The sequence below is a fragment of the Labrus bergylta genome, chromosome 4 (genome assembly GCF_963930695.1).
Source record: "Labrus bergylta chromosome 4, fLabBer1.1, whole genome shotgun sequence".
Lineage (NCBI taxonomy): Eukaryota > Metazoa > Chordata > Actinopteri > Labriformes > Labridae > Labrus > Labrus bergylta.
In genome coordinates, this window is record NC_089198.1 from 10,812,002 (window position 1) to 10,831,490 (window position 19,489).

At 38.3% G+C, this 19,489-nt stretch overlaps 2 protein-coding genes across 3 annotated transcripts; one reads left to right on the plus strand and one right to left on the minus strand.

Moving 5' to 3' along the window:
* Positions 1-74: 74 nt before the first annotated feature.
* On the plus strand, positions 75-11,348 carry parp2 (poly (ADP-ribose) polymerase 2). The gene is made up of 17 exons (XM_020651957.3): positions 75-279; positions 1,790-1,999; positions 2,195-2,368; positions 2,571-2,647; positions 3,318-3,368; positions 3,617-3,713; positions 3,852-3,927; positions 4,021-4,123; positions 4,249-4,402; positions 4,646-4,784; positions 4,892-4,955; positions 5,071-5,205; positions 6,679-6,806; positions 6,966-7,065; positions 7,375-7,473; positions 8,297-8,421; positions 10,233-11,348. The coding sequence occupies exons 1-17, from the start codon at positions 204-206 to the stop codon at positions 10,390-10,392; spliced, it is 1,968 nt and encodes a 655-aa protein (XP_020507613.2). The 5' UTR covers positions 75-203; the 3' UTR covers positions 10,393-11,348.
* A 242-nt stretch (positions 11,349-11,590) lies between these two features.
* Positions 11,591-19,148, minus strand: si:ch211-284o19.8 (protein lifeguard 1). 2 transcript variants are annotated; one of them, XM_065953703.1, is made up of 7 exons: positions 19,053-19,132; positions 17,960-18,095; positions 17,370-17,667; positions 15,772-15,972; positions 13,690-13,818; positions 12,598-12,741; positions 11,591-12,078 (listed from the first exon to the last, which is right to left on the minus strand). In XM_065953703.1, exons 3-7 carry the CDS (start codon positions 17,664-17,666, stop codon positions 11,944-11,946), a joined length of 906 nt encoding a protein of 301 aa, XP_065809775.1. In that variant the 5' UTR covers position 17,667; positions 17,960-18,095; positions 19,053-19,132; the 3' UTR covers positions 11,591-11,943. The 2 variants fall into 2 exon arrangements, with proteins under 2 accessions (XP_065809775.1, XP_020507626.2); XM_020651970.3 differs by lacking the exon at positions 17,960-18,095 and having other exon boundaries at positions 19,053-19,148.
* Between the last annotated feature and the right edge of the window lie 341 nt (positions 19,149-19,489).

Sequence of the window (19,489 nt, forward strand, 5' to 3'; positions counted from 1 at the left end):
CCATGGTAACGGTTAATGCCTCCAGGCTACAGGAGTATGTTGCGCATGCGCACGGTGGTGCTCATCAGCACCGGCCAGGAAGCAGCGCTGGAGAAAGTTTTCCGCATTCTTCTTCTTCTGTTTGTTTGTGTGTGTGTGTGTGTCTGTGTGTGTGTCCCCCGTATCACAGCACCCGCTTAGTTTATTTTAAACTATAAAACACTATGAGACGTAAAAGAATGTCCAGGAATAAAAGTCAGAAAGCAGAAGAAGATGAAGAAGAAGTCCAATCAAAAACAGGTTGGTGCATCGTTTCCTGCAGGAAGGTTAACAGTGTAGCCTGTTAGCTCATGAGTGGACATGTCTGGGCAGAGGAGTTCATGTGTTCATGTGTTCATGTGTTCATGTGTTTATATATGTCGGTTTCAAGAAAGCCTTACTGGTTTAAAGATTTTAGCAAACAACAGAGATGCATGAATATATGTCACAAGTGCTGAAGTTACATGTTGTGTCAGTGTTTGTTAATATATCATCACCAACCTAAAGGTCTTTTTAAGGATGACAAATGATTTTGTTCATCTCTGTACTGGACTCAGTGATCTGCAAGTTTACAAGGTATAACTAGCTGAAGGTAATGCTAAACAACAGCTCTGTATTCAATAAAATAAAATAAAAAGCTTCAAATAGTTGTTTTTATTTGTGCTTAGGGCTGGGAAATATATCGAGTTTTTAAGATGTATCGATATATTTCCAAACAAGATATAGGGTAAGACAATATCGTTAATATGGATATAGTTTATGTTGCATTTAAATAACATTACAGAGGTGTTAGTTCACCTTTTTCTCATCTCACTGATGATGACTGACTGTCTGTCCCTCTTAACTCTGCTCCTCCTCTCTCTCTCTCTCTTTTATTGTATTTAAGGAAAAATTTTATTTTATAATATTACTTTTTAAATTCACAAACAGGTAGTTTATTTTTCCATTAACACTGTTAATAAAAACACATATCGATATATATCGAGTATCGCCATTCAGCTAAACAATATCGATATGAGTTTTGGTCCATATCGCCCGGCCCTATGTGGGCTGACTGTGTATGAGCACCTCTTTGCATCTGTGTCACTTTTTTTTTTCTTTAAAAGATTTATTTTTGGGTCTTTTCTGCCTTTATTGGAGAGACAGGACAGTGGATAGAGTCAGGGAGAGAGAGAGAGAGGGGAATGACATGCGGGAAAGAAGCCACAGATGGGATGTGAACCCGGGCCGCCTGCTTGAGACGACAGCCTCCGTACACGGGACGCGCGCACCAACCACTGTGCCACCAGTGTTACATCTGTGTAACATTTGTAGTTTGCAGAAACCTTTGTGAATCATGTGCATAAACCAATAATTTAACTATGTTCCTAATATGTTAAAAACCTGTACAGGTGTTTCAGGGACTGAAAAAGACAAACGAAATCTGACAAATATCAGCCTTCACAATAAATTGTAGGAATAACAATAATGTTGGGCTTTAAATGCTGATATCAGACACCAGATGTGTGGCGATGTATAAGTGTTTTTATTAGGTTTAAGTACATACCATTACCATTAACAAGAGCTACTGTACATGATCATTTTTATTATAGTTTATTTTTAGTGTGTATATTGGCTATAGAACACAAACTTACCAGAAAGATAAAGTTCTGCGTTGAAATTGAGGTATTTTGATTATAATATTCTAAATAATATCTCTCTCTCTCTCTCTCTCTCTCTCTCTCTCTCTCTCTCTCTCTCTCTCTCTCTCTCTCTCTCTGTGTATGAGCAGTATGGCAGTGGAAAGGAGATAACGGACAGTGGGAACCATACTTACCATCAGTTTGTGCCTTGTTGGACTCAGCTGTCTCTTCAGGACAAACTTCTGTCACGGTGACTCTCGGTGCAGGAACTGCGTACCAAGTTGACCTGAAGCAGATGTTTCAAATTAACCCTGTGACAAAATACAAGAGGAAGATTCGCTCTCAGACAGTAAAAGCAGGTGTGTTTTTCTTCATTGTAATGACCCAGCCCTGTTTTGTTTCTCTAATCTTCTGCTTGGATTTTTACTCACTGTCCATTAACGTTGTGCATGAAAGTGATAAGTCACCTTACAATTTTCTATGACATCAACTTGTTTTGAATGGACGCCTTTATCAGGTATTCAGTATTTTTTTTATGTTTTCCACTCGTGCAGAAAGTGCAGATGACACTGGGGACATAGCTGCTCAAAATGTGATGCCAGATGAAGTAAAAGAGGAAGAGGAGGACACAAAGGAGCAACCTGCAGCAAAGAGGAGGAGAGGGCAAAGCAAGAAGGAGAGCAAGACAAAAGCAGAAAAAATGCCCAAAGAAGAAATAAAAAGTGAAGGTAACGTGGACGTTAATCTTCAGAAAAGTTGTCTACAAAATGACTTTAGGAATTCAAATGGAGTTCTAAATGTGTGTTTTAACCAGTGCAACATGTATTTTAGGACATCTAGTTAAAGGACAATGCGTTACCTGTGATTCATCTTGGATGTTGGTTTGCCTCATTCATGGTTTGTTTCTGCTCCTTGTTCTGCTCTGTTCAGAAACAGAGGTTGTGAAGACGGTGATAATGAAGGGGAAAGCCCCGGTGGACCCTGAATGCAAAGCCAAACTTGGAAAGGTAGAGTATCAGTATTTCATCACGAACAATAAAAACTCAGACATGTGGTTTGACACCTGTTAGAAGAGTCATGTAATGTGTTTCTCCCTTTATAGTTACAATTCCCCTCTTCGCACAACACGAACATTATCTCAAATGTCTGATATTTATTCAATTTAAAATTCCAGTTTAAAGTCAAATCAGATACTTCAATCAAGTTTGCAGGATTGTGAAAACTCAATGTTTGCACAAGCTAAGTCAGTTAGTGGACGGGGAGCAGATACTGAAAAGTACCACTGCAGTTGTTAATAATTATTTTCAGCAACAATGCAGAATGAGAAATGCACAGATTTGAGTTTCACTTAGAATTCAAGTTTGATGGAAAGTCATGAATTGAAAATTGTGTGAGATTAAGCAACAATGAGAGTTAATACTTGAATACATAATACTTTTTGTCTGCTTGTTGTTTAGATCTGTTTTCACAATTGTCCTATAATGTCCTTGTTTTTTAACCTTTGAAAATGTATTTGCACGTGTGTTTTGTAGAATCAACCAGTTCTTACAAGATGCTCATATGATGCAGTTAGCTTTATTCATTATTATTATTATCACTAGACACTTTACAAAAAGAGCAGCTCTAGACCATCCTCTTTGTTATTTCACATTAGTAACTGTTCTCTTTCTCTTTCAGGCTCATGTTTACTGTGAAGGAAACGATGTTTACGATACGATGCTTAATCAGGTAAAATATTTCACAAAAGGGGGGTCTGCCAAATACGATATATACTGTGGAAATGTTCGGAAGAAAATGTCCTCCTGCTCTGCGATGTGTGATATCTGTCTCCTCATAGCAAATAAAACAGCTCTTGTGTTTTGTCTTACATCACATTTGAAATAATGTACTAATACAATGCTTCCTGTATTTTAATGTAACATGTTATTTTTGTTCGGGATTGAATTAATTGTTGGAATTTCTGTCCCATTTTGTAGACAAACCTTCAGTTTAACAACAACAAGTACTATCTGATCCAGCTGTTGGAGGAGGACAACTCAAAGGCTTACAGTGTGTGGTTGAGATGGGGCAGAGGTGAGTTTACATGCACAGGATTCTTATTTATTTTAGATAAATGTCTGAAATGTGCAGGAAATGAACACACGTCTACAGTTTGGAATATCCTTCCTTAAAATCATAACATAAATGTTTTGTGTGTTTGTTTGTTTCCAGTGGGAAAAGTGGGTCAGAACAGCCTGACACCATTTGGTGGAGACCTGCTGAAAGCCAAAGACTTCTTCAAGAAAAAGTGAGATTGTGCGATTAAAGAAATCCAAATGTCTTACTTTGATGTAAGTTTTTTTTAAATTCCAGTGCTTAATTTTTCTTTCTCTCCACACAGGTTTCTTGACAAGACCAAGAATGAATGGGAGGATAGAGCGTGTTTCGAGAAAGTAGCGGGGAAGTATGACATGGTGTTCATGGACTACAGCACGAACGAAAAGGCAAAGAACAACATCTCACGACATCACAGTACATGTATTTTAGGAATGAAACAAACAGAAGGAGATTCCATGGATCTGACAATGAAGTCGGTCATTTTTAATATAGATGTACTTCACTGTTTCAGGAGGAGAACCTGACCACACTGGATGCTGCACCCCAGAAGAGGATCTCAAAGCTAGATCTGAAGATCCAGTCGCTCCTGGAGATGATCTGTGACATCAAAGCCATGGAGGAGTGTGTGCTGGAGATGAAGTTTGACACGAAAAAAGCTCCTCTCGGTCAGTCTGACGAAATCAAAATCCCATCTTTCAGTCCCTTTTTCATCCTTTAATGTCTAAAGGGTTTAAATGCTATATAGAGCACTTACAGCGTTTTACAAAGACCCCATTAAACAACTTCTCAGTCATAATTTAAGCTCCACATTTCCACCTCACTGTATGCATAGATTTGACTCATGATAAACGTGTGGTTTGATTGATTTGTTTCATATTTTAAATTCAGCATTTTCCTTTGTCGAGTAGGAAAGCTGACGTCAGAGCAGATCCGAGCAGGCTACACAGCACTGAAGAAAATCGAGGACTGTCTGAAGAAGAAGGGCAGCGGTCGGGAGCTACTTGAAGCCTGCAACCAGTTCTACACCCGAATCCCTCACGACTTTGGGTAGGCGATATTTCTCTGTGAAGATAAAAGGATGCATCAGATGTAATCAGATGAATGAAAGGTGGCTGTTTCCTTCTTGTTGGAAGTAAAAAGCTGTATTTCAACAGGTTGAAAACACCTCCAATGATCCGATCAGAAGACGAGCTGAAGGAAAAAATAGCACTATTGGAGGTAAAGGGTTCTCCATTTATTGACGTCTTCAAATTCTCTATTTATTTCTTGAATGATGTCTTAGCTGCATACATTGATATATTTCTATTTTATTGTGTCTTATGTATTTTTTCAGGCTCTGGGTGATATTCAGATAGCAGTGAAAATGGTTCAGTCCAGTGGAGACGGTGATGAACATCCTCTGGACCGACAGTACAGCTCTCTGAAGTGTCAGCTGCAGGCTCTGGACTCGGGCTGCGAGGAGTACACGGTTTGTGATTACTACTAATACTCTAAACTATGACTAAAGCGTAGGCTTGTCAGTATCAGTGAGGGTTAATTAGTTAAGTTTAGTTTATTTGCACATTTTCTGAAGGAAGAATCAAACAGAAAAAAAATAAAAAAATAAAAAAAAATAAAACAGATGTGCAGGTGAGGTAGAAACCCATGAGGGCTTATCTCAAAACCTCACCTTAAGAGACTAAACCAAGTTAAAATAAAATACAGTAAAAATAACAAAGTAAGAATATTTACTATCGCAAATACAATTTACCCCAATTGAAAATTACATACAAACATTGAAAACATAAAAATAGAGCAAAGCAGGACATACATTATGTAGACAATATAACAAAATCAGGACAATTCACTATTCACTACAAATCTTTCTGACATCAACACATTTCTGAGTCTCAATTTGTATCTAGAAAAAGACAAAGAATCATTAAGTAAATAAATATGCGTGTTCCATAATTTGACTCCACGGTATCTTATTGAGTCCTCGAGATGTACGACACATTGGGAGGTAGAGGTTTTTGGTTTGTCTTGCTGAGTAATAGTTCACTTGAGAATTAAAAATGAAAAATGCTTTAAAGCTTTCTGGCAAGTTTGCACTCATGTATTTAACTTTAAAAATCAAAATACTTATTTGAAGAGTATTGATATCAAAGATTGTCAATATTATAATATATATGCCCATACAATATTGCAATAAGTAAGATACGGATATATTAGGCTGTAATATAATGTTGAGATACAAGAAGAGTGTAATCCGATAATCCCGAGAGATTTTGTAACTTTACTACAGACAGAGATGATGTGATCTTTCCATGTATGAAATGAAATAATGCTCTGCTCATAAATAATCATACAATACACTTACTATATGTAACCAAGTCCAAGAAAATGTATCACTTGGGGAAAATCAGAAAAATTCAGAGCCAGGATGTTTATAAACACTTTCCTCTTGCTTATTTGTATTCTTAAACCAAGTTACTAGATGTATTTATTTGTTTTGGGCCAATCATATTACACCAAGAAGAAGTTGAACTAATGAAGGGCCTACCTACACTGTTTTTTGCACTGGCAGCATCCATTTCTTTTGTACAAAACCAACTGCAGTTCAGTGTTTCCAACCCCAAATTGTGAGGTAGCACGCAAACAGTAATAACATGTGTTTACATCTGTAACGTCAGTGGAACATCAGACAGTTTCATTTTCTTGTAGAGCTGCACTTCTGTATGAACTTCAAGTCGCCAACCAGATGAGGGTGTCCACTTTAAAGAAGCAGAATGAAAGAATCAAAGCAGCTGTAATGGAGCAGTACACGATTAAAATGCTGAGCCACAAATATTCATGAAGAAATGATTCTCCCCTTTTGGATCTGTTGATTTGTCCATGCAACTTGAGCTGCAGTAACCTGGTGATAGTTTGTGAGTGCTGTGTTTCTCTTCTCTGTGTGAAGGTGATAGAAAAGTATCTCCAGTCCACTCATGCACCCACCCACTCCGACTACACCATGACTGTCCTCGACATCTTCTCAGTGGACCGAGACGGGGAGAGCAACAACTTCCTGTCTCAGTTACACAACAGGTAAAATATGCTGACTACATAAATACTTCAAAGCTACTCTCAGTGCTGTGCTTCTTTTAAAATCCATATTTCTTTCATAAAGTCGTGCAGTGATGTCCATGAAGATATGGTGTATATGCTCTAAACATAATCCACTTCCTGTCTGTGTCCGTCTATCAGGACTCTGCTGTGGCACGGTTCCCGCCTGTCTAACTGGGTTGGCATCCTCAGTCGAGGGCTGCGAGTGGCCCCCCCTGAAGCCCCCGTCACCGGTTACATGGTAGGACAGAAAAAATGCAAATATCGTCTTTCGACTTTTTTTGTAACAAAGTCTTTAATGGCTTTTAAAACACAGTCAGCAATGTTATATCAATACATTGTCGTGGTCGTTTTCTATTTTCATATTTACATACATACATTTTATCACCCCCCCCCACCCCACACACACACACACACCTCTGGATACAATATTTATAATGCTAAGCTTTTTCTTGTCTAACAGATAATGATTGTTTTTTGTATGCTCAATATAACAATATTCTTTTTTTTTCTAATGACAACACTTTCCTTGTTTCTCTCTTTCATCTAGTTTGGGAAAGGAATCTATTTCGCTGACATGTCGTCAAAGAGCGCCAACTACTGCTTTGCCAATCAGAACAACCACGTCGGACTGCTTCTTCTGTCTGAGGTGAGCTCATGTGCTTTTAACAGAGGCCAGATTAATTATTAAAGTATTTATTAAAAAGCTGCTACGATGTGCGTATGGCTTTCCCATCATATATCAAGACCAGGAGCAGGTTGACTGTTGTCTGTTCAATGAGGCGAAGGCATTGTTTCAGTTCTCTTTAAAGCTTTTATATTCAGATGTTTTTCTATTTGAGGAAATGTTTCAAATCATTGGGGTTAATAATATTTAATCAAACTTGGTGCCTGTATTTTAAATATCTTTATCTTTCTCATGTTTGCTTTTTGACTGATGAAGACTCAGATGAAGTTGCCTTTTCCAGACTTATTACACTTTACCTTTAACGCCTTTTCATAATCTTAATAATCATAACTTTTTACAGCTTTTTTTTCTTTGAGAGTTTCATGATTTATAAAGAAGTAAGTACTGGGTGACATTGTGTGTGTTTGATAGTGTAGGCTTTTCTTTAAAACTTTCTGGCTTATTTAGAAAGTTAATTTTCATTTTGAAGGTTCAAGTCTTCCTGTTTCTTATATTTCTGATCATATAAAGCTGTTAAATGATCTTTCCAGCCAATTCTTAGAGAAGTGTTTGTTGTCAAAGTCGTCTGCTGAAGTCACTGGGAAAGTTAGACGGGGAAACTTTTCCTGTAAAGACAAAATGCACCACCAGTTGGTGCTAAGAGGCTGTTTTATTTCACTCCCTGTAGATCTCCACAACTCACAATAACAAAGAAACACAACATGATTTGAACATCACACACACACACGTTGATGGTGGATGGCGCTGTTTAACGTCCTCTCTTTGTGTCTGTGTGCGGTCGCAGGTCGCCCTCGGGGACTGTAATGAGCTGCTGGACGCCGACTACGAGGCCGCTAATCTGCCTGCTGGCAAACACAGCACCAAAGGCCTGGGACAGACCGGACCTGACCCCAAAAACTCCGTCACTCTGTGAGTCTGTCGCGTTGCACACGCGTCACACAATTCATACAGGCCCCACATTGATTGAACTCGCTGTTACACAACAGAAATCATTACGTTATCTGAGAGTGAGGGTTTACATTAGGAAATGAAATACACGCTGATAAGCAAAGAAACACAAATATGACCTGTTTGTCATTTAGTCCTTTTGGTATGTTCTTCCCTGCTTTGTGTACAAAATGATGACATCACATTTATCACACGTTTGTGTTTGATTTGAGATGTTTTTTATTTAATACTTCAAATTGACAAAAAATAGAAGGTTGTTACATTTGGGCACCATTATGAGTGATACATTTAACTCAAAGACCCCCAGTGCCCCTCCTAGTGTTCATTAAATCTTTGTTCAGGACTGTTTTCAAGCCCTTTAAAGGCATTTTTCATGTTTTTTAGGAGAGAAAGAAGCACTTTGGAGTGAAAGACCAAACACTAAACGCTGACCTCGGTTTGCTCCTCAGTGACTCATACATTAATGGACTGACCTTGCTTTGCTCTCGTTTGTTCTGCGCCCTCTCTCCTGCTCCGCTGCCTCTTCTCTGTGGATTTCAAAGGCTGAAAAAAAAAATCATGTTTTATTATGTAACGGTCATCAGAGAGGGGAAACACCACAAGTTTCATGTAGTGATGTCCTTCAAATCTAAATCTAACAGACGATGCTTGATGTTTTGCTTTGTTGTGTTTTAGCTTCAATCTTTAGATTAAAAAAGTTATGATGATGTCAAATGACCTGTAATGGTTTTAGGATCCTGGATTTGCTGTGAATGTGCTGCTTTTTTCACTTAAATGGTGGTTAACTGGATATTTCACAGTTTAAAACTCATGGTTTTTATGACATGGCCTGTTGCTGTACGATGTTGTGATGGACATTTTTTTTTTGACTGTTTTCTGAGAGTCAAAAACCCCAAACACAGAAAACCCTGATTTTGCAGGATTATGCAAGAATGAAAATAATAATTGAAGCCCTACTCCTTGCTCATCATCTACAACAGAGCTGGAACATTAAGTCAAATTAAGGGAATTAAATCGAGCACAGATTTCACTGATCACTATTTGTGAGAACGTTTTGAAGCAAATACACCAACATTTCTGGGTTTAGTTTCTCCAAGCGTAAATTATTATGTTTATTTGTATGTAAAAAAAAAAAAAAAAGCTCAGCCACACAAGAGAAGATATTTGAGGACATCTTCAGATTTAAGACAAAAGGAATGGCTATTTTTCACTACAAAAAGAGGAAAGGTGACATTAATCAATAATAACAACACAAAAAAAAATTGCTCTTATTGTATGTTAACTAAGAGATTATAAAAGCATATATATGTATTTTAGCTGCATCCCTTAGTATATTCTTCTGTTCCCATTACTGCCGACCCCTTTCCAAATCATTTGTATATACATATATATATATGTTCAGGCCTTTGCCTTTATATAGACAGGACAGTGGATAGAGTAGGAGACCAGGGAGAGAGAGCGGGGAGCAACATCAAGAAAGGAGCTCCAGGTGAAGCACAACATTCCCATATTGCTCCATTTGTATTTTTTATAATACTTTTCAACTTTTCAGTCAGCAGCTGGTACTGTTCGTTCCTAACACTTCTCTCAAAGCATCTGAAGGGTTGATTTTGTATCGTTCAGGCATGGACTGAAAGCAGTGACTCTCTGAAAGGTTGAAAATCAGATTAAGATCAACCAGGAATTAATATTGTTGTTAAAACTTTGAGAACATTTCTTCACCAAAAGCTAATGGTCATTGTTATTCCTCTTCCTCTGCCCGTCTGTCTCAGAGATGGCATGACGGTGCCGATGGGGCCGGGGGTGAAGACGAAGCTGGCGAGACAAAACGCTTACTCCCTCCTCTACAACGAGTTCATCGTTTACAACCCAGCGCAGACTCGCATGAGGTACCTGCTGCGGATCAAGTTCAACTACTCCTCCCTGTGGTGAGCTCGGTCTCATGTGGAGAGTTTGGAAGTTTGGCTCCCCACGATGAAGGATGAAAAATCAATCCGTTAATCTTCATGTAAAGTTAGGTACTGGTTTCTGGGATAAGATGTGAAACCTGAACATGTTGCTCTTTTGGGTGTGTAACAGAAGCGTGACCTTCTCAGTGATTTATAACTGCAAGATTTACAGGATAAATTGACAAGATGATCAACAGAACATTGTGGACAACAATTTAGACGCTCAATTAAAAAGTGAAAAAAACAAAAAAATGATCTTGTTGCTGCTTCTAAAAAGAGCGGACTTATCTTTGTACCTGAGAACTCTGTAAGCTGAGTTCTTCCACAATTTTCTGGACAAAACGCTTTGGGGAAATTTTCGGAAATGACAGCATTTTTAAGTTCAGAGAGGGGGTTAGACAAATCTCAAGTTATTACATTTGAAAATAGGAATGTGAGTTTTTAGAAAATTAGAAAAGCATCAACTTACACTGCTTCTGTTCTTTCATACGGTGGCTTTTCGCTCTTATGTTATGATACCTTGTTCTTTATCAGTCAGAAGTTGATTTTGGGAAATGTAGAATAATTCTTGGTTCATAGCGAGAGACTTCAGGCTTTACTGTTCTGTTTCTGGAGCTTTGGGGAAAGTATTCATGTGATACAGAATGAAAACATTTTGTACTGCTTTTTGTCTGTTTCTGTCTCTGCTTGTCTCCTCGTCAGTGTAAGCTGTAATGCATGCTACATGGTGATTTTAATTGCATTTAAGTCGTTTGATTCTGTGCTTTGTGAAACACAAACGGCCTTATGGATGTGATAGATTACAGCATCTTTCTTGGATGAATTAATGGAATGCTTTGGATGGTTTTTTTTATGCATATTTGACATGAGCATTTCTACTGAAGAATAACTATTAGCTCATTGAAGGTGTCTTAATAAATAAAAAAAATAGAAAATGAATGCCTCCATTTGTTTAGATCATTTTCAGGTGGGGCACTGATGGCCTAGCGGTTAGGTTTGCGGCCCATGTACAGTATGGAAGCTACATGCCGCCAAGTGGGCAGCCCGGGTTCAAATCCGACCTGTGGCTCCTTTCCTGCATGTCATTCCCCCACTCTCTCTCTCCCTGATTTCCTACTCTATCCACTGACCTCTCAAATAAAGGCAAAAAGCCCCAAAATAAAATCTTTAGAAAACAAACAAACTTTTAACATGCAACAATTTATTGTGTTCAATTTTTTTTATGTAAAACTGACACAAAGACAAACTTCTGAAACAGAAAAAAAAGCGATTGTCATGAGACGCACTTATAGAAGATACGGTAAAATGATAATAAAGGATATTTTTCATTGTGGGTACAGCTTGGAGGGTCTGTGTGTGTGCGTGTGTGTGCGTGTGCGTGCGTGCGTGCGTGCGTGAGTGTGTGAGTGCGTGCGTGCGTGCGTGCGTGCGTGCGTGAGTGTGTGAGTGCGTGCGTGCGTGCGTGAGTGTGTGAGTGCGTGCGTGCGTGCGTGCGCGTGCGTGCGTGCGTGCGTGTGTCCGTGCGTGCACTGTTTCATCTCCTCCCCAGCAGGTAGAGGAAGATGAGCACTATGTCCAGGTAGATTATGAGGGCAGCGCTGACGTATTCCTCTGGGTCCAGGCCTTCGCTCTTCTTCCCCATCAGCAGCTGAACGTCGATCATCAGGAACTGATGGAAGCAGAGGAGGAAGTGACAGGGTGAGAGAAAAGCTCCAGATAGAACATATTTTATAAAAATAAAAAAAAACAGACAGAAGGATAATCAAGACAGATTCAAAAAGATAAATAAGAAAAAGTAAAGCTGGCTGAATTCCATTTAGCTGCGTCAGTTTCAGGCGCCTTGTAATGTGCAGTTTTATAAAGGTGTCACGTCAGATGTGATGTTGCACCAACATGTTCAAAGACTTGTGTGGGGCCATTTCAACATCTCCCAGAAATTAATGTAAAAGTCTTTCTGCTGTTTGACTTCTTCATTTCTTTTGTGCCTTGCATTGAAGCCCAGAAAAACAAACCTAAGCAGACTCACTTCTACTTAATTGTGTAACTATTCCTTCCTGTAAACCTGCCTGCAGGCTGTAGTTCTGTTATCACATGTTACTTCCCTGCTGTTTAGTGTGCAAATGAACCTGAGACCTTTATGATGGGATTTTGCTCCTTCATGACGGTAAATGATGTTATTTGCCCTCACCAGCGCGAAAAGCAGGGCCCCCAGACATCCATAGGTGACATCAAGCACGTGCGAGATGTAGAAGGTGAGGAAGATGAAAAACACGATCATGTCCACAGCCAGAACCAGCAGAATGCCGTAACAGATGTTGAATTCAAAACGAGTCTGCAGAAAACACAGAGAGGCATCAGTAAATGATTGTTTCATTAACACATTCTTTATGTCTGTATTGTTTAATAAATGGTTAATGGACTTGAGCTTGTAGAGCGCTTTTCTAGTCTTCTGACTACTCAAAGCGCTTTTACATCACAGGTCACACCCACACATTCACACACTGATGGTAGAGGTTTCTATGTAAAGTGACCATCAGCAACTAATCCATTCATACACATTTATAACCCCTACAAAGATAAAAAAAAAAAAAAAAAAATCCATATACTTAAAAATTAAACCTATACCAAGAAAAATTACGTAACCTCTGCATGAATAAGAATAGAAACCTGGGCTACTTCAAACAGTTAAATTAGATCTGTACTAATAAGACTAAATGTAAATTCTGGTTGGTTGTTTTTGTTTTGGATTTAGAAAATTTCAAAAAAATCGGAGTATCAAAAAAGACCAAGTACTTTTGAGTTTTCTGTTTTTATCTTTCATCACTAGAAGTACACTGATTTACTGATTTACTGCAACGCAGCATTCATGTTGCAAGGTACAAAAATATGATATACCATGTCTGATGAAGGGCCGCATCCACTACTTAAACTTTCCCAGATATGCGTGCCTTTTTGATTTTATTTGTACAAAAATACATAATCTCTACAATAAATACTTCATAAAGATATGTTAAATGTTTGAATTAGAAAAGCTGTGATTTTAAAAACCTGTTTTTCTTTCTCTCAATTGATTAACACACCCCTTCTTCTGTTCCTGCTTCAGATCATTTGCAACATAACCCGCTCGTCAGTCAAATGAAGGTTTCTTAAAAAGGAACGTATTACTTCAAAACCAGAAAGCCCCGAGTTACTTCTTTGCCTGAAATGAACACACAGCATGACCGTAATCAACAGGAAACATTTTGAAATGCAGCCGTTTCGCTCAGCCTGGTTTTCCCACCTGTAAAGAGAATGCAAGGATTGCAAGAGAAATGGTGATAGTTGCTGCCATGGTGACGACAACAGCCGAGGTCTGGTGGAAGGAGGCGACGGTTCCCACCATGTACGAAAAGCTCACAGTGATCACAACCTGCAGGCACAAAGCATAAAGCATCAAACACAATCAACCATCTACATGTTATATATTAACAGATTCATTCATCTCATCATGTCGAGATAACAAAGCTTGTTTTCTGTTGATATCAGGATAACTTTCTGGACATCTAGAAAACTAACAACAGTCTGGTTGTGTTTTATTTCTCTCTTGTTGTCTCCTATTGTCCCCTTTCTTTACGATTGTAAAGCGTCCTTGAGATTCTTGAAAGGCGCTTTATAAATCAAAACTATTATTTTATTGTTATGATTATTATTATAGTCCTGAACACACACAAGCCATGCTGCCATTTCCCAAACGAGGACGTATGATAAACATATTTCTACTTTTTGCTTTGTGCTTTCTCTACTCTCAACAAAACTGGAAAGTCCCCGTCTTCATGGGGAAAAAGAGTGTATAAAAAGTATGTATGCATGTCCTTTTAGGGTTTCTGTACAGTTATACATGTTACATATAAAAGATCAGTCATCAGTGGTCATTGATGACCTTTTTTTCAATGAAAAATCAAATTAGTCGAGATCTCAAGAAGTGTAAATTAGTCATTATCACGGGAAATAAAAAGTATGGATGGATGTCTATCTAGGGCTTCCATGAATCTAGACAATATCGTTCTTTACAGATAACCACATTAGCTTCAGTGCTTCAAAAAGAGACTCCAGTTTCTGTGATGATATTTATATTAAATAGAACTTATTCTATTTAGAGACAAAAGTAGATTTGTACATATCTTCTGAGTGAACTTCCAACCCCCGTATTGTTTGTTTCAATACATATCACAAAACAGGAAGAACCTGTTGCGGTTATCTGTGAGCACACACACTTTAGAGGAAACTGAGGTTTCCACAGTGGAATCTTTAAAAAGAATGAAAGTAACTAACAGACAAAGTAGAGTCCATCTTCAGATAATTGAAGATAGTTAGTATGGCATATTTTACCCATTAATGTGAAAATATAAAGTTGAATTTCAAATAAAACCATCGTCATGAGGTGAGATTTATGATTAAATTAAATGAAAGTTATGAGTAAAAAAAATCCTCAAAATGTAAGTTAGATGAACACACCTGTTTGTCTATTTATTCTATTTATCCATTCAGTGCTAAAGTCTATACATGTTCTGCTTCAAGCCTTTCTTACAATAAATTCCTATATGAATAAAAGTGAAGCTTTGAGGCTGTTGTATTCCTCCCTGTGATGTTCTTCTGTGTTGCCAGTGTTTGGACAGGACTAATAGTGAGTATATCTGTGCACAAGGTGATATGCTTTAACCATCTCCAGGGACAGTAGCGGTCCCCGGTCTTTGGCACCTTCATTTTTGGGGGTTGCAAGCTGTAAAGGGTTTTGTAATCTCTTCCTGAATATAGTTGAAAGTATTTTTTTTTTTGTTCTCATACGTTCACCTCTACATTTCATCTTGAATAGTTTTTTTTAGTTTCATTTTAGTTTAGCTGACATCAAGGTCGATCGTCTCATATGACACGGTGTGACTTCTCTTTCCTTTTAAAGGTGCACTCTGGAGATTTGGTAGAGAAGTGTACAGATTCTGTGGTATATGTTCATAACTCTAAACACAAACTGTCCTCAGAGGAAGATGTTATGTAGGGGGCCCCGCAACAGTGAAACCTTGACTCCTCCTGGTAGCTTTTTAGCTCCAAACAGTGTCCAGGGAGCCATTTTTCCCTTTTGATAAAGTTTGTGTATTTAGTTCAGAAAATATAGCAAAGAATTGTTTCACTTTTCCAACTTTCAAATTTCACTACAAAATCTACGCAGTACACCTTTAAAAGACAAAGCTATGATTTGTTTTATCATATCCAAAAGATTACATCTGTAAAGTTGTGCTGATTGTTTTTGTAATTATTAGCCTATATTGACTTCCCACAGGAGGAGTCAGGGGATTGAATCGGCCTCTGTTGTTTTCTCTGAACCCACCAGTCCCACGATGTTCCACGGGTGACGCCGACTGAAGTTTTTGCAGCAGAAGAGGACGATGATAACAGTTAAGAAGATGAAGAAGGAGCTGAGGTAGATCCACAGGTTTCTCCTCACCGCCTGTCTGACCACGTTGGAGAAGGTGAACACACACACCACGCTGAAGGTGAACAGCAGCATGAGAATCACGATGCAGAACACCTGCACGTGGAGAGAGGAGGACAAGCAGTTAATAAAGGGAGGAGCTTTATTATGATATCATGCCATTTGTCAAGTCTAACTGGTTTTACACGTCTGGTTTTATTTATTTTTTTTTAAAGTGATGCACATAATAAATCACCTTAGTAAAGGAGATTGTTGCATCAGCACACTTTTCATCATCCTCCATGTCTGACCTCACTCTCCAGATACCCTCGCGCTTTAAACGCGCTTTGCAGTGTCGATACAGATTTAAGGATTATGGATTTACTTTAGTGAGAAAATGGCAACAATTTAAACTAAATCAACCACCCTTAGAGAGCAGCAACATCTTTACATCACAATCTGGGACTATATATACGTTTTTGAAAAAAGAATCAACAATTCAGGACATGATGTGAAAATTGCTCCCCTATGTTGCGGTATGAAAGGCCTACAATAGGATGCTGTACAGTGTGAATGGATACGGTACTAGCTTTGTTATGATATAATAACACACTCCTTTTTTGATATTACAACGGGGCGAAACTGAAGCCAAAAATATGGGACAGACAAAATGTTAAAAAAAAAAAAAAAAAAAAAAAGTGCAAGTCGATTTCAGAGTTTTACAAAATAAGGTGAGATCATAGAGTAACCCTCATGACTAGTGTAGAAAATGAACTCGACGATACGCTGCATTTAACAAGCAGACGTAGCCTATGGCTGTGAGAAAACTAAATGAATACTGAAGCACCTTAAACGTGCATTCTGTCTGTTAACCAGCAGGGGGCGACTCCACTGCGTAAAATTCAACGAAAGTCGATCAAAAGAGATAATTGATTGACTTGATTGACTTGCTGTCTGAATGGCAATAGTTTAAAGTCTTTACAGCAAGATTCTTTGTTTCATATGTTGGAGTGAAGTAGTCAGTGAAGCGGGACTTGTTTCGGGCTCGGCTGCCTTGTCGTTGACATTCTGTTAGAATCATTATTCTGGTCATCGACATCGGATCGCTGTCTTCATCATTAACAGGGATTAAATATACTTCACTCCAGCAGGCACTTAAAAAAAAACCTCTTCAGGTGCTTAAAACATTGTTTTGCATAACACTCTTGAGCTTCCCACTCTTACTTTGCTCCGTGATGACCTCACCACACCTCATGCTTTAGATGTCAGGTATTAGGGTTGATTAGTGTGAATGATTTAAAAGGCCGGGGGAGGCAAAATGAGCCATACAGCTAAGTCTAGAAAATAATCATTTGTTGTTTTAGAACCATTTCTGGTTTAGAAACAACAGAACTTGAATTTAACAAATACTATTTACAACTCAAAACACATCTAAATGTTCCTGGATGGTCAGCAGTCCCCATTGGATTTATTTTTTTTGACCGGTGAAAGTTCAAACCCAGAGCTGTACAAACCTTCCTGACAAAACCTCTTCTCACTGTCTTGTCATCAAAAGGCGATGGCTCTTCAGGTGGAGTTGAGTCCGGCGGGGCCTCTGGGTTTATGTCGCTGACGGACGGGTACTCGGAGGTTGGCTGGGAAGTGCAGGCGGTTTCCTCTTTTGATGGAGGGAACACTGAGGGGTCAGCAGAGTAGGGCGGGGGCTGCTGCTCTGCGTATGACGGTGGTGGTGATGGTGGTTGTGAGGACACATCATCACCAAGAGCTTCCTGTTTCTCCATAGGTGTGAGGGAGTCTGCCGTGTCTGACATTCTGGAGGAGGAAACCAAAAGCCAACAACAAAGTTTGTTACTATTCACATTTCAGATGTAGAAATCAATCAAACTGAGTCTGATGAGATGATGTAAATGAATGGAAGTCCTGGTAATGCACTTAAGAGGAACTTTTAGTTCTTGTTGATTGTGCCCCCTTGGACAAATAATTTCCTCTTATCTCTTTGTTAACGACGCCCTGATAAAACATCTCATTCTTCCTCTTTTTAACAGCCATACATTTCACTCACAGTGAATCTTTACTGTGAGGAAAGTGTAAAAAAAACAACAACCTCTGTTTCAGCAGCGTGTTGTCAAGTCTGACATCTATCCTTGTGGGGCGGCTGTAGCTCAGTTAGTAGAGTCGGTTGTTGGGGTTCGATCCCCAGTTCCTTCAGCCACATGTCCGATATGTCCTTGGGCAAGACACTTAACCCCAAGTTGGGATTATTATTATTATTTTCTTCTGATGGTCTCACTACATAGAAACCACTGCCATCAGTGTGTGAGTGAGTGTAATGTTTTCCCTCTTATTTCAAATCAAATAATAATAATAATTATGATTATGATAGGCTGTGAGGATAATTAACAAACTGTGCCCCCCTCCTCTGCCCGTGTTATTTGTTGTATTTAGTTGTTTTTTTTCTACTTTAGATTATCTGTGCTATTTTTATTTATAAATGTTTTACCTTACTTTCAGATCTGATTTTATCCCTTTTTTCTTTATCCGATTTTTAGGTAGACTATATTTATGAGTCTACATTTGACATGTTTTTCTTTCTGTCACACTGCTTTGAGGCTGGGAGAACAGCATTTTATCTTTTGTATATATACAGATACATGAGAGAAATGACAAATAAATGGAATCTTAAATCTTGAATAATTACAGTCACAAAGATCCCATATCGTCCGGCTCTCGTTTTACCAAGAACTCACAAATGAATCAAAAATCCATTTTACAAGAGCGACGTGGCCAAGGTGGCAGCACAATTGACTCTTAAAACCACGTGTCCTAATAAAGCATAAAAGTGTAACTATGAGCCAATATGTTCTGTTCTGACCCTGAACCTGAACCACATTATAGACTCAGCTGAGCTTTGCCCACTGTGGAGTGTAAAATAAAGTCTTCTGTGAAAAAGGGGGTCTATATTTGTAGTCACATCACATCACATATAAAACCAGTCTTTACTAATCTTGTAAAGATGAGGGGGGACAGGTCAAATTAAAAATATAATAATAATAATAATAATAGAGAAAAAAAAAGGCGGATCGGATCTTTTCCTTGAAAAAATGCAACATTAACATTAAAGAATATAATTTATAAGAAATGCAGCGGAGTTTAAATGATTATATTTTTAAAGATAATAAAGTAAATGTTCTTCTTACCTTCTCTCCTGGATTACAGCTGTGTGTCTGAGAACAACAGTGAAGAACCACAAAGTGTGAGGAAGAGACTTCTCATGAAGTGTCCTTTATGCTAACAGCCTGTTTATAAAGATTTTACTTCCTGACCACAAAGAGTGAAGAAAAAAAAACCTCCTGTTTGTGTAGCTTCACGGTGTGGAAATTGCAAATTACACCTTTGCTTTACTACAAATAACATTTCTCCACATTAAGACCAAAAACATCCTTAAAAATTGGTGTGAATTTTCACTTTTTATTCACATTTAGAGAAATATTTGTGAACTTTGAAATATTTAGTTTTTGTGAATATAAAGGTAAGAATTTCATTGGAAACTAAATGTTACATGTTATAGGCTAAATGTTTGATGTTGTATAGAAATGTTACAAATACATGTCCTGATTCTAAATATTCAGAATCT